Source organism: Heterodontus francisci, chromosome 14, assembly GCF_036365525.1.
Source record: "Heterodontus francisci isolate sHetFra1 chromosome 14, sHetFra1.hap1, whole genome shotgun sequence".
Taxonomy (NCBI): domain Eukaryota; kingdom Metazoa; phylum Chordata; class Chondrichthyes; order Heterodontiformes; family Heterodontidae; genus Heterodontus; species Heterodontus francisci.
Genome location: NC_090384.1, coordinates 103175557 through 103199718, shown reverse-complemented (window position 1 = coordinate 103199718; position 24162 = coordinate 103175557). Strand labels below are relative to the sequence as shown.

Here is a 24162-nt window from a genome sequence, read left to right as displayed (position 1 = left end):
GTCATTTGCGCAGCGCCTGGCTGTTCTTTGTGCAGCGTTTCTGGCTACTTTAAGTGCTATGGATGTTAACTCACTGGGGGCTTTCTTGCAGTTCAACAGTGCAATGCGCTTAGCGACTACGACAGGTTCCAGCTCTTAAAAGTGAGATTGAAACCAGTCTGCATTCTGCTTCTCACGTTTGTCATAGGTGGCCATTGCTGAGTCATATATAGCATCTCTGATGAGAGCCCACTTATCTCTGTATCCCCCGTAAGAGTGTTTTGAAGGGCTTTTTCAAGGGAACTTAGAAACTTATGTAACAGCTGTGGATAAGAAATTCTGCTAGTGTTGATGTGCGGGCGGCCCTTCTGCTTGGAGTGATGCAGCTTCTTTGGTTTCAGTCTAACCTTGCTGCACACCAGGGAGTGGTCAGTGTCGCAGTCAGCACTGTGGAAGCTGCGTGTGATTTGGATACTGTTTATAGAGGCTCGCCTTGTGACGATGAGGTCCAGCTGGTGCTAACAATGTGATCTTGGGTGCCTCCAAGAAACCTGGTGGCAGGGTTTAGTGTGAAAGAACGAGTTGGTGATGCAGAGGTTGTGATAGGTACACAACTCCAGCAGTCTCTGCCCATTCTCATTCCAATGCCATAGCGCCCAAGGCAGGAGGGCCATGAGTCATGGTCGGCCCCAACCCTGGCGTTAAAGTCCCCCAGCAGGAACAAATGTTCGGTATTGGGAATGCTACGAATGATATTATGGAGTTCCTCGGAGAACTGGTCTTTAACTTCAGGTGGGGAGCAGAGTGTTGGAGCATAGATGCTGAGGAGGTGTACTGGACTAGAGGCGGTGAGCAATTGGATGGAGAGTATGCGTTCCGAGCCATTTGAAGGTGGCTCTATCATGCTGGGCAAAGAGTCTCTGATGACGAAGCCCATTCCATGCTGTCTTGGTTCTTCAGGATCCCTACCCTGCCAGTAGAAGGTGTAGTCTTGCTCTCTTAGAGATCCGCTCGCAGGGAGGCGTGTCTCCTGAAGTGCTGCAATGTCCACATTGAGTCTACTGAGCTTGTTGTTAATGATGGCAGTCTTCCGAGAGTTGTTGATTTGTGTAAGGTCTTCTGACAGGCCAGAACACATAGTTATTTATTTATTTTTTATTTAGAGATATAGCACTGAAACAGGCCCTTTGGCCCACCGAGTCTGTGCTGACCAACAACCACCCATTTATACTAACCGTACAGTAATCTCATATTCCTTACCACTTACCTATACTAGGGGCAATTTACAACAGCCAATTTACCTATCACCTGCAAGTCTTTGGCTGTGGGAGGAAACCAAAGCACCCGGCGAAAGCCCACATGGTCACAGGGAAAACTTGCAAACTCCACACAGGCAGTACCCAGAATCGAACCCGGGTCCCTGGAACTGTGAGGCTGTGGTGCTAACCACTGCACCACTGTACCGCCCCTTGAAGCAGGTGGACTCTGGCGGGACAGAACCTTACTGACCGGGGGCTGCCCGGTTTGAGGCGGGTGGTAACTGTTCAGTGAGATGCGATGACCTCTCCCACCGACAGAGGCAACCCGTGGCACCCAATCTCTACGCCACTACGTAACTACTGCCTTCCGTGTTGTTTTGGTCGCTGTTAGGCGACTATGCAGTGACCTCTCCATGGCGCATGCCTGGGCGGATGTATGGAGGTTGTGAGTGTCAAAACCCCCCCCTCTCGGCCTTCCTGGTTGGGTCCAAAGGAGTGCAGAGCACGACGTTTGGCACCGGTACCGCTGCAGGTACTGCCGGAAACATGCCAAAGATGACACATGACTGCCTTCGGGGTTTCGCTCCGAATTTTCTGTTGGGGTTTACTCCCTTCGTCTTGGTCTCTCCCGACTCACCCACAAGGCAGTGGGGTTGTTAGCTCCTGTCCCTGAGCAGGGCCCTAACAAGTAAGCTGTTTGATTTAACGTAGGGAGAGGGAAGGGGGGAAGGGGGTGCGAGGGGGAAGGGGTGGGAAGGGGAGGGACTAGAGTATATTTTGCTGCAGTATTTGTAATGTCTCAACACTGGTTTTCAAATGTATACTTCTATTCAATGTTCCTCTTAGTTAAAAAAGTGCAGCAGCTGTGTACAGCAAATCTTCTTCATCATCATAATCACTATCAACAACAACTTGCATTTATATACCGCCTTTAACATAGTAAAATATCCCAAGGCACTTCACGGGAGAATTATCAGACAAAGCTTGACACCAAGCCACATAATGAGATATCAGGATAGGTGACCAGAAGCTTGGGCAAAGAGGTAGGTTTTAAGGAATGTCTTAAAGGAGGAGAGAGAGGTAGACAGGCAGAGAGGTTTAGGGAGGCAATGCCAGAGATTAGGGCCCAAGCAGCTGAAGGCACAGCCACCAATGGTGGACCATTGAAAATCAAGGAGGCACAAGCGGTCAGAATTGGAGGAGCGCAGAAATCTCAGAGGGTTGGAGGACTGGAGAGATTACAGAGTTAGGGAGGGTGGAGGCCATGGAGGGATTGGAAAACAAAGATGAGAACTTCCAAATTGATTTTAAAACACTGCTTAAAACCTAGCTATTTGACTAAGCGTTTGATCACTTGTCGCAATGTCTGCTACTTTGGAGGGATTTTAACACCTGGATAAGAATTTTAAATTTCAGGTATTGCCAGACTAGGAGCTCATATAGGTCAGTGAGCACAGGAGTGATGGGTGAATGGGACTTGGTGAGAATTAGAGTGCACACAGTGGAGTTTTGGATGAATTCAAGTTTACAGAGGGTGGAGGATAGAGGGGCGGAGGCTGGCCAGGGGAGTGTTGGAATAGCTGGGCCTGGAATTAACAAAGGCATGATAGACGAGTTCAAAGTTTGTTACCTGTATCGAAAAGGACCAATGCTTTTGGTCAAGTTAACTTGATTTGAAGTTGTGTCCACTGTCAAGTGCCTTGCTACATGATAGCACAGAACTCTTGCTGTGGGGAATGCCAACTGGTTGCTGCTTTGATACTTAACACATGCCATTGATGGGAGTGCATCTCCTCACAACTTCCCCTGATCTGTATAATAATAGAGCTGTGGGCATCTATGAGGGTTCAGCATACTCCCACCATGGTCATCCCTAAGCAAATTCAAAAGGGTCCTTACTGCATCTTGGACAGCAAAGACTGTATACCAGCAGTGGAAGCATTCTTTTTTTTAATTCATTCATGGGACGTTGGTATCGCTGGCCAGACCAGCATTTATTGTCCATTCTTAATTGTCCTTGAGAAGGTGGTGGTGAGCTGCCTTCTTGAATTGCTGCAGTCCATGTAGGGTACATACACCCACAGTGCTATTAGGAAGGGAGTTCCAGGGTTTTGACCCAGCAACAGTGAAGGAACAGTGATATAGGTCCAAGTCAGGATGGTGTGGGACTTGGAGGGGAACTTGCAGGTGGTGGAGTTCCCATGCAAATGCTGCCCTTTTCCTTCTAGGTGATAGAGGTCATGGATTTGGAAGGTGCTGTCTAAAGAGCCTTGGTTTGTTGATCTCATTGTGCCTATAGCCTATGTGGGTCATGGTCCCCTGCAGATACCATAGGCATTGCCAAGTGATCAACAGCAGATGGCAATGGACATGTGTTAAATCACAGATTTTGCAACCAATTGTTAATTGGATAGCTAAATGAAAGAGTAATGCTCAGGTAGTTCAAAATGTCTAGATTTTAAAATCTTTTTAAACTTGCTTGGAATGTAAACACATGAACATGGTTATCACACATCCCTCAATGACCTGACTTTATAGGGGTTATTTTCACAACTGGGTGCCTTACTAGGCCACTTCAGAGAGTATTAAATGCAGAAATCTTGGAATCATCTGAGAAAATATGCAAGGATGGATGAACTAGGATGGGCCAAATACCTTCCTCATCTGTATTTATTTTGTGTTAAAATGCATTATCACTTACTAACTTTAACAAAACAAAAGCAGCACTGATAGTGAAACACTTTTTAACAACATCTTATTTTAACAATTCCTTATTTATCACATCATGGCCTGACCATGCACAGCTACATATTTCAGAAGAAAGTAAAATAGACATAATCCAAAGTGTTGAGAAAACCTTAAGTGAATTGTGTGCAGACTCATAGCACTAATTTGGCTGCATAAAACTGCACTATGGGATCTTTTATGTCCACCTGAGAGGGTAGATAGGGCCTTGGTGTCATGTCCCATCCGAAGGTTGGCACCTCAGAACTGTAAGGGATTGTGTTTCTCATCCACATTTAGGTTGAGCTGCTCTTTAATTTCAATCCATGTAGCATTAATCATTCATTGAGATGCAATATTAAAATGAAAAACCCCTTGAGATGTGTTCGAATTTTACAGTGATTCAAATGAATATTGCATCATGCTGTACAGAAGACTGCAAAATTATGAAAGAGCAGAAAGAAAAACTTGTTTATGACCTCTGGATGTCTCAAAAATCTTTACAGCCAATTAAGTACTTTTTGAACCGTAGCCATTGTTGCAATGTAGGAAACATGGCACAGCAAGATCCCACAACCAGCAATGTGATAATGGCCAGATAATCTGTTTCAGTGATGTTGGTCAAGCGATAAATGGTGGCCAGGATATCAGGGAGAATGCCCCCTGCTCTTATTCAAAACAGTTCTATGAGATCTTTTACATCCACCTGAGAAAGTAGACAGGGACTCTGTTTAATGTCTCATCTGAAGGACAACACCTCCAACAATGCAGCACTCCATCAGTTCTACACTGGGAGAGTCTGCCTGGATTACATGCTCAAGTGTCTGGAGGGGGACTTGAGCCCACAGCCCTCTGACCTAGAGGCAAACATGCTAACGACTGAGCCAGAGAATATAGGAACATGAGTAGGCCATTTAGCCCGTCAAGCCTGCACTGCCATTCAATTAGATCATGGCAGTTCATGCTAAATCAGAATAAGTCAGGGATGTAAAAACCACAGCTTATGAACTATCTTTGGTCCCAAGCCCTGGCATTGCTAGAGTGGGAGCCATTTATAGCTCAGCGAGCACAGGAATGATGGCTGAATAGGACTTGGTGAGAGTTAGGATACGCACAGCAGTTTTGGATGAACTCAAAGTTTACAGAGTTGAGTCTGGAATTAACAAAGGCATGGACAAGTTCATGGTTTGCTACCTGCTTCTGCAAGGACCAGTGCTTTTGGTCAAATACTTTTTTTTGAAGTTGTGTCTACTGTCATGCGCCTGACTACATGATGACACAGAACTCCTGCTGATGTGAATGCCAAGAAACACAGCTCTATTTGTGGTTGCATTTCTTGGATTGCCCCATTTGAATTCTGTGGGCCTGGAGAGAAGGAAACAGTTATTCGCACTATTGTCTTGTTGGTAGGTAAATACTAAACCAGAGCAACCAATATTTGTGAACACCCCAGATTAAAATGTATAAAAATTAATGACAACCTGTATTAAGCTTTATAATAGATATGTTGTATACCTATAAAATGAAGAGTTTTGTTTATGTGTCCCGGCCCAATTATTCTCCTAATCTATACACCACACTTCACGTGAAGACTACTATGATGCACCATCAGAGGTGCTGCCTTTCAGATGAGAGGCCCCATCGGCCCTCTCAGGTGGACATAAAAGATCCCACGTCAAGATTGCAAAGGGTATTTCTTTAGATATTGTCCACATCTCCTTCAAATCTGTTGTCATCTTCCCTCTTCTCAAAAAAAGTCCTTGACCCCCTCTGCCCTTGCAAACCACTACCCCATCTCCAAACTTTCATGGCTCTCCAAAGTACTTGAATGTGTTGTCGTTTCTCAAATTCATGCCCATCTTTCCCAGAATTCAATGTTTGAATCCCTCCAATCAGGTTTCCGCACCTGCCACAGTACCAAAACAGATCTTATCAAAGTCACAAATGACATCTTATGTGACTGTGACAATGGTAAACTCACCCTTCGCATCGTTCCCGACCTGCCTGCAGCTTTTAACATGGTTGACCATACCATCCTCCCCCAATGCCTCTCCACCATTGTCCAGCTGGGTGGGACTGCACTCACCTGATTCCATTCATATCGATCTATCCAGTCATATCCAGAGAATCACCTGAAATGGCTTCTACATGCTCATCTACATGCTATCCCTCAACAACATCATCCGAAAACACAGTGCTAGGTTCCACGTGTCTGACAACACCCAGCTCTACCTCACCACCACCCCTCTCAACTCCTCCAAATCCTCACCCCGTTCTCTTTAGCCCAATGTCCAAATCACTGATGCACACAGTGAACAGATGTGGCCTCAGACCTGAACTCTGAGGGACATCACTCTGAAAACTGCCATTAACTCCTAACTGCAGCTTTCTCGCTTCTAACCAATTTGTTAATTCACTTTCTATCCTCCCCCTAATTTCATACACCTCAATCTCCTTTTGTAATATCCCACTCCAAAGGTTTTCCTTAAACCTATGTACAACACATCCACTGCATTTCCCCCATCTAAGACGTCTGTTAGCTGCTCAAAGAATTTTGAGGTTTGTTAAGCATGATTGTTTCTTTAGAAATCTGTGAATCTGTGCTGGCTGCTTTTATTTTCTCTTCATCTAGACGAATGAAAGTTTATCCTACATCAAAGACTCTAGAAATTTTTGCTTTCTTTCATGAGATGTGAGTGTCACTGGCAAGACCAGTGTTTGTTGCCCATCCCTAATTGACCTTGAGAAGCTACAGTCCATGTTCTGTTAGGGAGTTCCAGGTTTTAGACCCAGCAACAGTGAAGAAACGGCGATATAGTTCCAAGTCAGGATGGTGTGTGACTTGAAGGGGAATTTGAAGGTGGTGGGGTTCCCATGCATCTGCTGCCCTTGTCCTTCTAGGTGGCAGACGTCACAGGTTTGCAGGCATGCATCTTGTAGGTGGTATACACTGCTGCAACTGTGCGTCGGTGGGGAAGGGAGTGAATGTTTAATATGATGGATGGGGTGCCGATCAAGTGAGCTACTTTGTCCTGGATGGTGTTGACCTTATTGAGTGTTGTTGGAGCTGAAGCCATCCAGGCAAGTGGAGAGTATTCCATCACACTCTTGACTTGTGCCTTGTAAATGGTGGACAGGCTAGGAATCCTGCGGCAAGTAACTCACCTCCTGACACCCAGAGGACAGGGGGCTCTGGGTGTCAGGAGGTGAGTTACTTGCCGCAGGATTTCTAGCCTTTGACCTGCTCCTGTAGCCACGGTATTTATATGGCTGATCCAATGAAGGTTTTTGTGATTGTGGGGGATTCAGTGATGGTAATGTCATTGAATATCATGGGGAGATAATTAGATTCTCTCTTTTTGGAGATATTCGAGATTGATAGACTTTTGTTGCTTAAGGGTATTAAGAGATGTGGAACCAAAGAGGGCAGATGGAGTTAAGATAGAGAGCAAACATGATCCAATTGAATGGTGGAACAGACTTGAGGAGCTGAATGGCCTCCTCCTGTTACTATAGTGACATTTTCAATTGAACTCCAGCCTCAACAACCTTTTTGGGGAGACAGTTCCAGATTTCCACTGCCGTTCCTGCTGAACTGCATCCTGAGACTTCAACATAATAGCTTGGAGATGTTTTGGAGAATCTTGCTGATCTATTAGATACAGATCATCCCCAGAAAAGATTATCCTGGAAATCCTTCTCCAGTCCTGCATCTCACCCTAACATAGGAACAGAAGTAAGCCATTCAGCCCTTTGAACTTGTTCTGTCATTCAATTAGATCATAGCTGATCTGCACCTCAACTCTATTTATCCACATTTGCTCCATATTCCTTGATACCCTTATCCAACAAAAATCTATTGTTCTCAAGTCTCCCTAGCATTCACAGCCATTATGGGGGAAGAGAATTTCAGATTTCTTCGACCATTTGGGTGATAAAGTTCTTCCTAATTTTCCTCCTAAATACCCTAGCTCTGATTTTAAGGTCACGTCCCCTCATTCTTGATTCTCCATGAGAGGAAATAGTTTGCTCAAGATTCTGGTGGCAATCAGGAATCCTTAGCGATTTATAGAAATGCAAACTCATGGAAATCCTGGCTCGATTATAAGCCTCCAGCACGATGTTTAACAAAGTGCTTAATAGTCTACCATGGTTAAATTGTTTCTATATTGCAAGCACAATGTGAACTCAATTGCATATAGGATTCCTGCTTCACAGAATTCATTCATCTGAGTGTTATCTGTGACCTTCATCAGAATGGAATGAACCAAGTCACGGAAACTCTCATTTATCTATTTTGACATTTTGCATATATACTTCAGAGGATTCTAAGTCAGTGTCTTGCTGACTGACGGATGAAGATGTTAATCTATCTTCATCAGGAAGAGGAAATCCAGTAATTTTATCCAAGTTCCTGTCAATCCTCTCACCTAACACACAGATGTATCACAATGAAATGCCATCACTAAATGTCGGAAGAATGGAACTCAGTAAACAATTAGATATACATCAGATGGTAAATGCTTCTCGTGACCAATGCTAAAAGTCAGTGCACTCTCTCATTAATCAGATTATTGCAAATGGATACTGGAACCTTACTGCTGTTGATGTCAGTGTTTAACATGTCCAAATGACACTGACCTATCTGCTATTTTAATGATGCTGGCAAGTGTTTTTCTTTTTTCTTTTAAATGGTTTAGTGTGCCCACTAAAACAGCAAAATAGAGGAATGTCATATGAAAGCATCAAGTATTCCTTTGCTGATATTACCAACAATAATTTATATACGGAATTCACATCTAACTTTGAGATTATTTCGAATGGAGTTCAGATTAGAAAGAGAGAACGTTATCTTTGATGGGGACATATGTTAGATGGTTCTTCAAAGCCCACCAGTCTGCTACATTAGCTCTTATGTGGTGCCTCTATTGGTCTTTGTGAGAGTGTGCCAAGGTTGGGACAGGAAGAATGCTATTAACATTGAGGAGCTATATCTGCTGTAAGGGAGTCAAACCACTCCACAATGAAAAATAACAGACAAACTTGCATTTTCATAGAACCTTATGTTCTCAGCACATATCTGTGTGCCCTACAAAGTCCTTGGTCTGAGCTAGGATATAGGAGGCACTGGAGAAAGTGCAAAAAAGAACTACAAAGATAATACCAAAACTGAGAGGTTATAGCTATCAGAAACGACTGAATAGGCTGGGCCTCTTTCCTCTAGAAAAGAAAATGTTGAAGAGTGACCTGATAGATATCGAAGGGATTTGATAGTGTAGGTGTAGAGAAAAAGTTTCAACTTGCAGGGCAGTCCAAAACTAGGGACCATAAATACCAGATAGTTACTAATAAATTCAACAGAGAATTCAGGCAAACGCCTTCCAGAGGGAGTGGTGAGAATGAGGAGCTTGCTACTAGTTGAGGTGAGTAGTATAGATACATTTAAGGAAAAGCTAGATAAACACACGAGGGAGAAAGGGATAGAAAAATATGCTGAATGGGAGCAAAAACACCAGTAAGGACCAGTTGGGGCAAATGGTCTATCTCTGTTCTGTAAACTGTAATTCTTTATAATGTCATGAGGAAAAGAGTACATTTGGCTGGAGACTGCTAAGTGGCAAGTGGGACTACGATTAAACAAGCTTCAAAAGAAGAACTGAGAAGTTCAAATTGAGCACAAAAACATCATCACAGTTCTTAAGGAATTCATTTTTCACTGCCAGCTTGACCAGTTTGCATCACTTTCAACTCTGTTAGAAGGTGGTCGGTTCATGCATTACTCCAGAATTAGCACAGATAACCTAGGCTAGCATTCTGGTGCAGAAATGAAATAGTTAAGTGTCATCAGATGTGCTGTCCTTTGGCTGAGATAAAAGCCACCCCACAGCATTATTTAAAAGAACGGTAAGCTCTTCTAGTATCTTCATAGAATCATGCAGTGCAGGAGGAGGTCATCTGGCCCATCATTACTCATTTGTGTGATAGGCAGAACATCTTTTATGATAGATTAATTTTGTGATATATGAATTTCAATGCCAGTATGATGCGAGGTATACAGGCTGTACGTTCCAAAGACTGGCGGATCGTATCAAACAACATGTCCCTCCTGCTGTTCGCAATGAGCAAGATACAGGCTGTACCCAACCAGCCCGTGCTTGCAAAACTCAAAACACAGTGTCCAATATGAGATGTGATTTGGTGATTGGACAACATTTGCTAAATAGTCCTCAGTGTGCTAAGAATTACACTGACAACCCATTTAAGACTGTCAGTCAGGCGTGCAGTGTGGCATATTTGCGCATTCTGGAAGCTACATATATTAATACACAGGGCCCTGTTCTTTGCAGACAGAAATAATATGTACACCATTGCACCTGTTTTAGCTAAACAAAATAAGTAACAGCCATTCACTGGTTCATTCCTCAGGACAATGCCTTGACCAGTCAGAGTCAAGCTGCCTGGTTTAAATTTCAAACAAAGCTTGGCAGTTAACTGTCAGTCACTATAAACTAGTGCTTTCTCCATGGCAATGCCTCTGCCAATCAGAGTCCAATTGCCAACCAATCAACACACTCTTCTCATACAGTATAAATTTGTTGTTTCCCTTACATTGGTATTCTTGTGACTTGTCCTGATGAGTGCAAGATGAAAAGCTTCGACAAAATGTTTCTATTTTCACTAATACTCAAGTTCTGTACTACCAAATGACTATTAGAAACAAATTAATTCATACCATTTACATAGAATTTACAGAAACAAGCCAAATAGGCCTATCAGGTCTATGCCGGTGTTTATGTCACACAAACCTCCTACCACCCCATCAGCATAACCTTCTATTCCTTTCTCTCTCATGTATTTATCCAGCTTCTCTTATAATGCATTTATGCTATTCACCTCAACTATTCCTTTTGGTAGTGAGTTCCACATTCTCACCACTCTCTGGATAAAGAAGTTTCTACTGAATACCCTATTGGATTTATCTATGACTATTTTATATTTATGGCCCCTAGTTCTGGTCCCACCTGCTAGGTGAAACATCTTCTCTACGTAAACCCTATCAAACTCCTTCATAATTGTAAAGAGCTCTGTTAGGTCATCCCTCAGCTTTCTCTTCTCTACAGAAAATAACCCCAACCTGTTCAAGCTACAACCCATGGGACAAACATTTGTTTGTGAGAACTTGCAGTACATGAAAGCACTGCTGACATAAAAGAATGGTTGCACTTCAAAAGTAATTTATTGGTTGTGAAATACTTGCAATCTGCAGGCACTTTACAGATGCATCTTCTTTCTTTTTGATAATTTTTCCCTTGAAAAAATGTAACAAATTACTAAACTTCTGACAGTTGATTAGAGATGTGGTCTGTGGGGAATTTTGACTATAATCAAACCATATTAACACACCATGGAGAATGAGCAAGCTAGGCCACGAGGCCACAATCAACAACCAATACACAAGCCCTCTTTTAAAAAAAGAAGAAAGCAATTCTGAAAAAACTACAATTGTTATTCAGAGCAATTTACTACTTTCTGTGTAGATCAACTATCTCAAACATATTTAGTAAACCAAAATATAAAAGATGTCATACAATATACATGAGGCTCACTACAAATCCAACAGCTATAGCTGTCCTAGTTAGGTGGTCAAAAGATCTTAACATTGCAATTTTACAGTGCAAAATATGCCCTTTCTGTTAATATTTAGCAACAATTTGCATTTATATAGCTCTATCAATGTAGTAAAACATCCCAAAGCACTTCACAGGAGCATTACCAAACAAAATTGAATACTGAGTCACATGGAGATATATAGGACAGGTAATTAAACACTTGTTCAAAGAGGTAGGTTTTAAGGAGAGTCTTAAAGGAGGAGGTTGTGGTAAAGAGGTTTATTTTTTATTTATTTATTGATACAGCACTGAAACAGGCCCTTCGGCCCATTGAGTCTGTGCTGACCATCAACCACCCATATATACTAATCCTACACTAATCCCAAATCCCAACCACATCCCCACCTGTCCCTATATTCCCCTACCACCTACCTATACTAAGGGCAATTTATAATGGCCAATTTACCTAACAACCTGCTAGTCTTTGACTGTGGGAGGAAACCGGAGGACCCAGCAAAAAGCCACACAGACACAGGGAGAACTTGCAAACTCCACACAGGCAGTACCCATAATTGAACCCAGGTCCCTGGAGCTGTGAGGCTGCAGTGCTAACCACTGCGCCACTGTACCGTCCAAAAGTTTCTTCCTATCTGACCTATCAATGCACCTCATAATTTTTTTTATTTAGTTTTATTTATTTATAGTTTGGGCATGGAATTCTAGAGTTTAGGATTTAGACAGCTCTTATTATTACTTACTAAGAGCTTGCTCCTGATGCCCATGTTGAGGTGAGGGTGGAGAGCTGAAGCAAGGGGTTCGCAATCTGCTTGGCATTACCATCACTGAATCCCCCACCATCAACATCCTGGGATCACCATTGACCAGAAATGTAACTGGACCATCCACATGAATACTGTGGCTACAAGAGCAGGTCAAAGGCTGGGAGTTCTGCAGCAAGTGACTAACCTCCTAACTCCCCAAAACATAGAAACATAGAAAGATTTACAGCACAGTTGGCCGCCGTCCGATCCATTATATTTGTCCCGTCCGAAAAAGAACTATCTGGCCTAATCCCACTTTTCAGCTCTTGGTCGATAGCCCTGTAGGTTATAGCACTTCAAGTGCACTTCCAAGTATTGTTTAAGTGCAATGAGGGTGGTGGGGGTCTGGAACTCACTGCCTCTGCCACCTTTTCAGGCAGTGAGTTCCAGACCCCCACCACCCTCCGGGTGAAAGAAATTGCTCCTTCACTCTCCCCTAATCCTTCTACTAATTACTTAAAATGTATACCTCCTGATATTGACCTCTCTGCTAAGGGAAATATGTCCTTCCTCTCCACTCTATTTAGGCTCCTCATAATTTTATACACCCCACTTAAATCTCCCCTCAGCCTCCTCTGTTCTCAGCCTATCCAATTTTTCCTCATAGTTAAAATTCTCCATTCCTTGTAAATCTCCTCTATATCCTCTCGCGTGTGATCAGATCCTTCTTGTAATACAATGAGCAGAACTTACACAGTACTCTAGCTGTGGTCTAACTAGTGCTTTATACAGTTCTACCATAACCTCCCTGCTCTTATAGTCTAGGCCTCAGCCAAAAATGGAAAGTATTCTGTATGCCTTCGTGACCGATTATCTCCAAGCTCCCTCTGTTCTTATACACTTTTCAGAACCCTGTCATTTATTGTGTATTCCCTTCCCTTGTTTGCCCTCCCCAAATGCATTACCTCACACTTTTCTGGATTGAACTCCAATTGCCACTTTTCTGCTCACCTAACCAGTCCATACTTCCTCATTATCAACCACCAGACAATTTTTGTATCATGTGCAAATTTCTTAATCATGTCCCCTACAGATAAGGCTAAATCATTGATATATACCATGAGCAGCAAGGGATCCAGTACTGACCCCTGCAGTGAATAACATCTACAAGACGCACTGCAGCAACTTGCCAAGACTTCTTTGACAGCACCTTCCAAACCCTTGACCTCTACCACCTAGAAGAACAAGGACAGCAGATACATGTGAACACAAGTTCCTGTCAAAGTAACCCACCATCCCGATTTGAAATATATCGCCATTCCTTCACTGTCGCTGGGTCAAAATCATGGAATTCCCTACCTAACAGAACTGCGGGTGTACCGACATACATGGACTGCAGCAACTCGAAAAGGCAGCTCACCATCACCTTCTCAAGGGCAATTAGGGATGGGCAATAAATGCTTGCCTGGCCCTCATCCCATGAATGATTAATTAAAAAAATACAATCTACAGATGCGTACAAGTTGCTACGTATTCCCCCAAAAAACTAAAAGGTACAGGAAGTACTACTAAAGATCTGACTGCGTGTCTTTTTGTCCCTCTTCAGATATTGTATCTTAGGATCATTTCACGATCAATGCAAGCAAAATGAGCAGCTTTAATGCATGGAGCTCACCTAGATAGAGAAGAGTAATATTTGAATCAACACTGACCATGTCCAGTCATTGCAAAGCAGCAATCAATAAAACAAATAGAATGCTAAGCTATAACATGAGGCCACCTTTATTATGCTGTACAGTGCTCCAGTGAGGCCTTATTTTCAATGTGAAGGACATCACCTCTGACAATGCAGAATACCTTCTGAACTCATTTTCAATATTGTGTTCAGGTCTGTTTGCTATGGCAAAGCTTGGACACTTTCATGTTGATAGGAAGTGACTCAGAGGGGCCTTTCAGGAGGTGTTTAGAATACTAAGTGGAATCAAAAAGGTTAAGCCTTAACTCCAGGACAAGCCATTGCAAAAATGGTAGCATGGTGGTTTTGTTGTGGGACTAGTAATCTAATAGTCTGGAATAATGATGAGAGTTCAAATCGCACCATTGTAGCTGGGATATCTAAATTCAATTAATTAAATAGATCTGGAATTTGAAAATGGTGAGCATGTAATTACTGATTTGTTGCAAAAAACCCATTTGTTTCACTAATGCATGTTAGGAAAGAAAATCTGCTGTCCTTATCTGGTCTGGCCTCTATGTGACTGCAGACCCAGATCAATGTGGTTGCCTCTGAAATGTCCTAGCAAGCTACCCGGTTGTTAAGAAGGCAGTTCACCACCACCTTCTTAAGGACAATTAGGGATGGACAATAAATGCTGGCTTTGTCAGTGATGACCACATCCTGTGAATGAATAAAAAGATACAAGTTTCAGAACTGATGTCAGGAAATAGGCACAGCTCCTTACTCAAAGCCCTGGAAATCCAGCCGGCTTTCTGCTCCTTTGCACCTGGGAAATAGGTGTGCCAGGGGTCATACATCAGGAAACTGAGCCTCTATATATATTCCAGCACTTACAAGGGTTAGGACCCACAACCTCTGACTTAGAGGAAAAGGAGTACTAGCAACTGAGCCAACCTGACACAGTATGGTGACTGTTTCTGACTCCCCATTCAGGGTGATTGTTTCTGACTCCCCATTCAGGGCAACAGCTTGAATGCAGGTATTAATTTCCTCAATTAGGTCTTAAGGCAATTTTAAAAAAGAATATTTTCCTTTCTTCAACCAGTAGTCATATCAAGCACTAATAGATTAAGCCAGCATGTGCAGGTGATGCTCAAAGTATTGTCTTGCTTAGGCCCAGATTTGAAATTGGCAGGTGGGCCTCAGGATATTCCACCTTCTCTTGGTGAAACAGACCCATTTGTACAGTGAGACAGTTTAACACCAGAGAAAAGGTAAAAGCTTCACGATGACAGCAATGCAATACACAGCTATCATCACCTCGACCTCTGACTTCTCTTCAATAGTCCCATTCTCTCACGTAGTCTGCACGTGTTCTTAAAGAATGGACTTGTATTTACATAACATTACATTGCACCTCTCAGGACATTCCAAAGTGTTTCCACATACAATTAATTACTTAGTATAGTCACTTATTATATGGGCAAGTGCAGCAGCCATTTTGTGTAGACCAAGAAGATGAACAGCCATTTGATCATTTTTAGTATTGCTGGGTGAGGGAGATATGTCAAGAGGTTCATCATCATACTCTTAATCATGATGTGTTATTTCTGACCCAACAGATAGCATTCTCAACTCAGTCAGCAAGTTCTGGATTCAAGTCCCACTCCAGGGACTTGAGCACATAATTATGTTGGCAATGGTAGATTAGTGATTATATTACTGGATTAGTAATCCAGAGGTCTGGATGAAAATAACAAAAACATGAGTTCAAAACCCACCACAGCAGTTGGGGAATTTAAATTCAGTTAATTAAATAAACCTGGAATAAAAACTAGTATCAGTAATGGTGACCATGAAACTACCAGATCGTTGTAACAACTGGTTCACTAATGCTCTTTCAGGGAAGGAAACCTACAACCTGTACCTGGTCTGGCCTATAGGTGACTGCAGACACACAGCAAAGATACAATCTTACCTGTCCTCTGAAATGGCCGAACAAATCACTCAGTTGTACAAAAATTGCTATGATGCCCTGCAGCGGTTCAAGAAGGTGGTTAACCACCACCTTCTCAAGGGCAATTAGGAATGGGCCATAAATGCTGGCCTTGCCAGTAATGGCTGCATCCTGTGAATGGATAAAAAAGCATTCAAAAATAAAAACAGAGAATACTGGGAATACTCTGCGGGTCAGGCAGCATCAGTAGAGAGAGAAAAAAACTGATGTTTCAGATCAATGACCTGTCATCAGAACTGAAAAAAAAGGCTCGATTTTACTCTAGGCGGACAGGACTTTGCCACCGACGTAAAAGTCGGTGCGAATCCACTTCTGCCTAGCCCAGGGAGCCGACCCGCATTTTCCAGGTCCCCGGGCTTTAACTGTCCTGAGGCGGGACTTCCACCCGCTTGAGGGAGGAGGTCCCATCTCAGTGAGCTGCCAGCCAATCAGCGGGCCGGCAACTTAGTCCCAGCAACGTCAACGGGAGCAGTGGTCACTGCTGATACTGCAGCCTAGCTGACGCCATGGAGTCAGGAGACGAGGTAAGTTGGGCTTGCCTCACTGGGGGGTGGAGGCGGGCGGGTGATCGGTCATGGTGGCGAGGCAAGGGTAATCATTTGGGGAGGGGGTCTTGGGTCCCGGGGGTGGGTTGGGAAGCAGGAGTGGCCCTCAATCAGGCACCCTGTGCCCGACTGCCATGGCACCCCCCCACCCCTGCCGCTATCGCTGGGCAGCCTTTCACGTGCCTAGCACACCTGCTTGCCAGGGGTAAAATATCCATGGAGGTTGCCGAGGGTCCTTAAGTGGCCATTAAGGGCCTTGATTGGCCTCGGGTGGGCGGGCCCTTCCCTCCCCCTGCCCGACCGCCGTAAAGTTGGCTGGAGGCCGGAGCGGGGCGTGAAGGCCTCCCGGAGCCTCCCCCTCAATTTTATGCCACCCCCACGCCACCATCCGACCCACTGGGTAGCGTAAAAGGAATTTCAAGGTTGACACTCCCAGTTTAGTATTGAGAGAGTCCTGCATTGTTGGAAATGTTCATTTTCAAATGGCATGTTAAACTGAAGCCCCATCTGCCCTTCAGCTGGCATAAAAGCTCCCATGGCTGAAGGAGCAGAGGTGTTCTTCTGGCTAATATTTCTTCCCCAACCAACATCACTCAAATGAGATTGGGCTATTATCACATTGCTGTTGTGGGATCTTGCTGTGCACACATTGGCTGCCATGTTTCCTATGTTTCCTACATTACAATAGTGACTACACTTCCAAACCACTTCACAATTAATGAAATACCGTTGAACATGGTTGAGTTCATGAAAGGTGCTATGTACGTGCAAGTCTTTCCTTTCTCTTTTCATGCCATGGGATCTTTTACATCCACCTGAATAGACTTACCATGTTATCCAAAGGACAGCACTTCTGATAATACAGAACTCCCTTGAGCTGCATTGGAGTCTCAGCTTGAATTATGTCAGAAAATCCTAGAGTGATGCAGGTTGCTGCATGCACAGGTATTTTCATAAACTTTCTTCCATGCCTTTTTCTCAATATTAGAAGAGCAGGGAAATGCAAAGCAGTGGGTGAATGAGATTTTTGCAGCAGGTAGAGAGAGGTAGAACTGGTAATAGGATATTTTTCTTATTTTTGTAGATTGAGCAGCTGGAGTTCATTAGTGTCCATACTGGTAGAAGCTCTGTATTATCTTCTCTTAGTGTAGCTGAAATTCCCCAAAAGGTAGCTTTTACTTATGCTGAATAGATCACATTGTAATATAATGTAAATGGGAGACAAATCACATTTTTTCACTACTAACTCTTCATTTCAACAATCAAAGTATATGAACTTTTATTGAAGGCTGCCAAGTTGGATTCTGGCATCTGTGAGAATTTATATTGCTAAATTTGGTTGAAGTAAATTGGTGATAAGTTAAACTGGGCAATAGAAGTCTGCATTTTTCTACAGAAACCATCTTAACAGCCGGAAGCTTGTTCCCATATAGAAGCATACAATGCAGGAAACAGTTGTTCAGACCATTGTGCCTCTTTGGAAGAGCTAGCCAATCGGTCTCACACTCCAACTCTTTCTCCATGGCCCTGAAAAAATTTCATTTTCAAATATATAGCCAATTCCCTTTTGAAAGTTTCTATTGAATCTGCTTCCAATACCCTTGCAAGCAGTGCATTCCAAATTACAACAATCATCTAGAATATGACTTGAAGGACCAACATAAAAGACCAGCAAAACACCTGAACAATAAAAATACTCCCTGCTGCACCAATGATTTTTTTTCTTTCATTTCATAAGTCGATTACCCTTATAGCCTCCTGATATCTTCCTGACAAATTAGTGACAGTAGCCTGACTCACAAGTAATTAAGTGCTGTTCATCAGTACCTATCAGGAAGTGGATTACCAATGGCACAAATTAGTTTCACTTAGGGCTCTGAGACAGGAAGCTAGTAGTCTGGGCTGGATTCAAAGCTGGATCCGAGAGGCGAAATGACAGTACTAAAAGCTTTTCAATATCCAATTCACCTCCTCAAAGCTGATATATTTTACTGTTACCTCAATGATAGCTTGAGAGTGTTGTAATTTATCAAAAAGCAATGCAACATTTAAAAATGGCTACTATACTCATAGAAAGTAAAGATGGTTCAATTTCAAGAAATGGTTGGCTATACTTACAGAACGCACTTTATATAGTCCATACCAACGCAACTAAGGAATCATTACATGTACATCATATAGGATTACAAGCCCCAGACCCCAATGAAACAACAAGCCCACCTTTCCCCTGAGCAGCTCAAATAACGCAATAACTATGATGGTGATTAACCCCATCACACAAAGCAAATTTGGCTTTTCTGTGATATGAACATTAAAGCAGTGGTTCTCAAACCTCTTTGTCCGTGGACAACTTAGGCGGGGCAAAAGACCCCATGAACCACCTACTGGCCCTACCTCACCGCTTTTGCTTGCCACTGCAAAAAGAAACTTAACAAAATTAATGGGAATTTAATAAATTTATATGTTTTTAAATAAATATAAGTAAATTAATTCATGCCAGAAACAAAAGTATAGACATTTTCATATTATAAACATTAATACAAGAGAACAAGTTTATTTGAAACATTCTAATAATCATCACAATAATATTCTTCTGAGAAGCTAATACATCTAAATTAATCAAGCAAAACCAACAGTAACATAATCTTGCTTATGAAACTACATTGTTGTTGCTTGCACTTATGATGACTTGCGCTACGCGGGGAGCCGGTCTGGTTGTGTGATATTATATGAATGGTGGGGATGGGGGTTCTAGCCTCCTCTCTTATGCCTTGGCTATGGAGTGACATGTATCTTGGACTAGCCTGTGACCCACCTGGGGAACCCGGTGGTCCACGGGCTACACTTTGAGAACCACTGCATTAAGGGAATCAAAATGACAAGTAATAGGGTGTGGCAACCACATATAAAGCTGCAACTAAATTATTACCAAGTCTTGAATTTAACAGTGCCCCATATATCAAAGCTGGTTTAAATAATGAATGTAGCCGTAAAACGTGCAATGAAAGGAAACATTAGATAGTTTTCTCTCCAACTTTGGGGCTGAAATTTATTGTATTTCCCGCAGTTGACTCTCCTTGCCTGGGCGAGGATCCAATCACTCTTCTGCTTTGTAAAACATGCCCAGCGCCTGATGGAATTTTATTTAAACCATTCGGTTATCGATTATGTTTGGAGACTCGGCAGCGGCCTATAAGTCTAGCGTTGGATAATTACAACAAAAAAGGAACAGAAGGTATGGCAAACACCGTTAATATGGTCGCAGTTTAAATATTTGTGACAACGGCGCTGTGTCATTATCAAAGCCTTTCCATCCAAACTTAAATCTTTAAAACACAACCAATGCCTTCTTTCCCTTCTCTCCCAACACAGACCAGATAGGGCTAATTTTAAAACGATTACTAATTGGAGAGATACATCAATGAGTGACCTACATTTTTGTACAGTTCGCACAGTGTATCAAATACTAGTTTCCTAGTGAATTTAGACAGTTTTAGGAAGCTAGATTTTATGAAAATAAATTCAAATACTGACTTTCATTCGGTGATGATAAACACCAACTTCAGATACTTATGCTATATCTCAAATAAAATATATATTTACAGTTGCCGAAAATAGACCTTGAGTTCACAGCCATATAAACTTTATGAAGCAACATTTGTTAGCAGTCACCTGGCCAAATCTTTTGCTTAACTAGAGTCCAGCACAAATGGGGACTGAAATTTAACTCTTAAATTGCTGGGGCTCTAAATGCCGAGATCCAGCAGACTAGAGTGGTACATCATGTACACGACGATCTCATGTCATTCGTTTCAGCTGATAGGTCGCAAGATGTTCAGTGAAGTCAATATTTGGTCAACTTGTCTTTTAGGTTGATGACTAATTTCTGCAACTATATTAAAATAGGAGAGAATTCAGTAGGTGCTGGTTCAAAGGACATTCCTAACAGTTTGATATATATATATATATATATATATAAGGGTTCATGTATTCATTCACGCAAGTAGCAAGATAAGAATTTTCTCTGCTTGTACTTTTAATACAAGTCAAAAGCGAACAACTATCCCTATGTTGTACCTGAATCGGTATGGCGTGGTCGGCCTCGGTCCCGGAGATAGTAAGAAAAATCCAGACAGCTTTCGTGCTCCACCAGCCCTTTAAAGCAGAGTTCGGTCACTATATTGAGCGCTTTCTGACAAAGCTCGTCCTCTCTGTCTCCAGTCATTTCCCATCAGCATCCTTCTGAATGGGGCTCAACGGCCGCTCCGCAGGACATAAGAGAAGCTCCTTTTCAGCAGCGACTGTACTCCCAACATTTAACGCTTCAGGACCACGGACAGCACCATCGCTTCTTACCCTGTCCCCAGCAAGCTCGGCGCTTCCAACCGCACCCTTACCAAGCTCTCTCTCTCTGTGCAAAAAGCAGCTTTTGGCCTCTTATTTCTCAAACCTGCTCCCCACCCCACCGCCAAATGTCTCCGACGGAGGCAGTTTTTTTTTTTGATACGATCAGTGTTGCACGGGAAGTCCAGCCGGGGCCATGTCTGAATCCCAGTCAGCGGTTAGCACCAGGTGTGAGCGACTCACGTACATTGGAGATAAATGGCTTCCCAAGCTCGGCTGCTAGCGATCACTTAGCAGATGTGATCGCTGGGGATTTGCCAAGCTGCCCGCCTTAAAACGCCGTGCTAATTACTCAAGTGCGTTTTATCTTCAGTTCCCTCCTCCGCGGAATTTTGGCCCCTCTAAATAAAGTTTACTGAGAAGCGAAGGAAGTGACGGGGGGGGGGGGGGGGGGAGGTGGTGGCTTACATTCCACAACTCTTAACAGTTATTTAAGTGCACTTTTTTCTCCTGTTTAAAGATCCCTTTGCCTCACCGATCTGAAATGAGAATGGATGAATTGCCACATCGCTCTCTCCTCAGGCTTTACATAATATAAACCGACTTAAATGGGATAGCAATGCTTTGATCAGATTTAACACAGTTTAACATGCGCAAGTTAGCAATCCACATATCAGGAACGCAATACTATGAGAATCCAGAAGTCTGGCAGCAGCAGCAAGGTGGAAATCTCTGTGAAGTGTTAAGTGGAATAGAAAACATAGAACTCTAGGAAGAAATGGGGTAACAGAGGGCGAAGATACAAATCGTAAGGATGATCTACCTATTGGCAAGCGTTTGAACGCATAATATATAAAATTAGAATATATTTTCACGGTGGTGGTGGTTTAAATAAAACACTGGAAGAGGTAGTTGCAGGTAAGAGAGAATTGGAGATGCACAGTGTCTCAGTCTGTGTTCTATCAGGCCAGCATCAGTCTCAGAGTTCACGTTTCAGAAGTGCTTCTGACAAAAGGTCATCGACCTCAAACTGTTAACTTTGTTTCTCGCTCCACAGATGCTGTCTGATTTGCTGAGTATTCCCAGCATTTTCGGTTTGTATTTCAAATTTCCAGCATCCGCAGTATTTTGCTTTTGTATCAGTCCCGTTGTGTTCAGCACCGTCTCCGCGGACAGCAACCCGCAGAAGGTTGGTGAACAGCACAACGGGGGGAGGTTGCCAGTCAACCCTGAAAGGTGATGGAATTTAAAATTAACATCACCCCTTTCAGACACACACACACACACACACATTGAGAAGTCAGTATGAAATTCATCAAAACCTCATCTACTGATCTACTGACTTAACCCGTCCCTGGCGCAGAAAACTGTTTGCCTCAGCAACAGTCACGGTTGACGTAATGACCCTATCAGTTTCTAATTGAGATAGACATTTTAGTAGCACGTAGTCGATGCAGCCGTAAAATAAATAGAGCATTAGAAGCAATATATTACTGAGCGGTGGGTGTCAATTTAATTAGAAAAGCCCTAAACATCAGAGTTGAACTGCTGGGCCAAGAGGAACGGACAAGGGGGCTTGGAGACAATTCAAGAGGAGGAGTTGTGCCAAGTTACCAAAGAAGATTAGCATTTCGGACCCCTGTCTTCGAAAGGATGGTAAGAGCTGTCTGCCGAAACTATCCCAACTTCAGGTATCTGTCAACCTAACTGCATGCAGAACTTTGGCGAATCAAGATAAGATGGATAAAGGAAGTCGATTCTTATATTAAAAAGCGCAAACAAATTTGGTATTCCTCAATATTTTACGGAGAAGTCAGTTAGGCATCTTACCAGAAGTGCTTTGTTCCATAGATCTAGCTGGTTGCGTTGTGCCCGACAACAGACAGGATGTTTCCAGCAACATCTCGAGTTGCAGAAGCCCCCTCTTATTTTTCGGTCAAGGCAATTCACTTCCTAAGGAATGAGGCTTTCACTTTTTTTTTAATGAACCGTCCGTTTGCGTGCCCCCTCACGTTTGAATCTGAATGTATATCTGTAAGCGTAGTCTCATCGCAAGGCTGCTTCAGTTGGACAATATTTGTTCCTAGAGTTAGCGGATCTTTGAAAGACAGAAAGCAAATCATCGCATACTTTCACTTAAAAAGAAAAACAAACAACCAGTTTGACTAATGCGACGTGCACGGCTAATTGAGCATAGCACCGGGTGTCAACCATCTCCAAACTTCGAAGTGAGCCAAATCTTTCTTTTTGTTGCCATCACTCAAACTAGTCTTTTAAAGCATAAACCGTGCATTAATAATTAATTAAGTGCTTAGCTCAAGCTACAGGCTACTCATACAACAACAAAAATGGGACTTTGCACAAATAATGCAACTTATGAAGCTAATATTTGGGCAGAAAACTAGTGATGGATGTTTTAATCAAAGCTAACTCACAGAAGGACATAATTAACTCCCCTAGCTGCTCGATGAAGTTATTGGCAGTAACAATACAATGCAGTTTCAGTCTGTTTCAACACTAGAAATAATTGAGCAATTGAACACGTTACTCTGACAGCACGATGGGAATACTCACTAAGAATGTACAGTATTCAATTTCAGTTCAATCCTGTTGGCTTGGAAATACCAGGGGGAGAATGACCAAAAGATCTCGACTCGATTTGGTGAAGTGTATGTGCGGAATGCTACAGGTCAGTATTGCACCTTATCTGTGGTTTTATTCCTTGATTAAAGCGGCGGGAAGAGAGCGAGAAAAAAAAAACATTCCCAATTAGTTTGGTCCAGCAGAGATGAAAGAACATTATGCTTCGAGGTTTGTACAAATGAACCTAAGTATTGGGCTCTACACGTCAAACCAACAGAAAATTCTGCAGGCAGTTAGTTAATAGAGACTTCACCACAACCAACCTCGACAGATTTTTGGGTATGTAAACAATGAAAGTGTACATCAGCCATGGGGCAATTGAATGACAGAACAGGTTCAAGGAGCTACATTTATTTCTAAGTTCCCATCAAACTATGTGCGTGTTGTAGTTTTCATTTAAAAATAATGGATACGATTATTATCTGCTGTGTTATTAGTTTGTACAGCGGTCATGTGGAATTAAGTATTTTCCGGTCCTTCCCTTTTCTATCTCTCCATAACAAAATCGAGGTGTGGACGGGGTGAGACGATCGGTCAAGCCAAGCCAATGGGTTAGAATTGAAGGCTCGTTTATTATTGATACGCTATAACTACCTTAGGGG

At 42.7% G+C, this 24162-nt stretch overlaps 1 protein-coding gene across 1 annotated transcript in view; it reads right to left on the bottom strand.

Annotated features, from left to right (window-relative positions):
• The window catches only part of syt9b (synaptotagmin IXb), a 101450-nt gene extending 80652 nt beyond the window's left edge, over nt 1-20798 (bottom strand). Inside the window, exon 1 of the mRNA XM_068046945.1 lies at nt 20651-20798. Within this exon, the coding sequence (XP_067903046.1) occupies nt 20651-20798 (148 nt within the window). The remainder of the gene's footprint in view (nt 1-20650) is intronic.
• Nucleotides 20799-24162: the final 3364 nt, after the last annotated feature.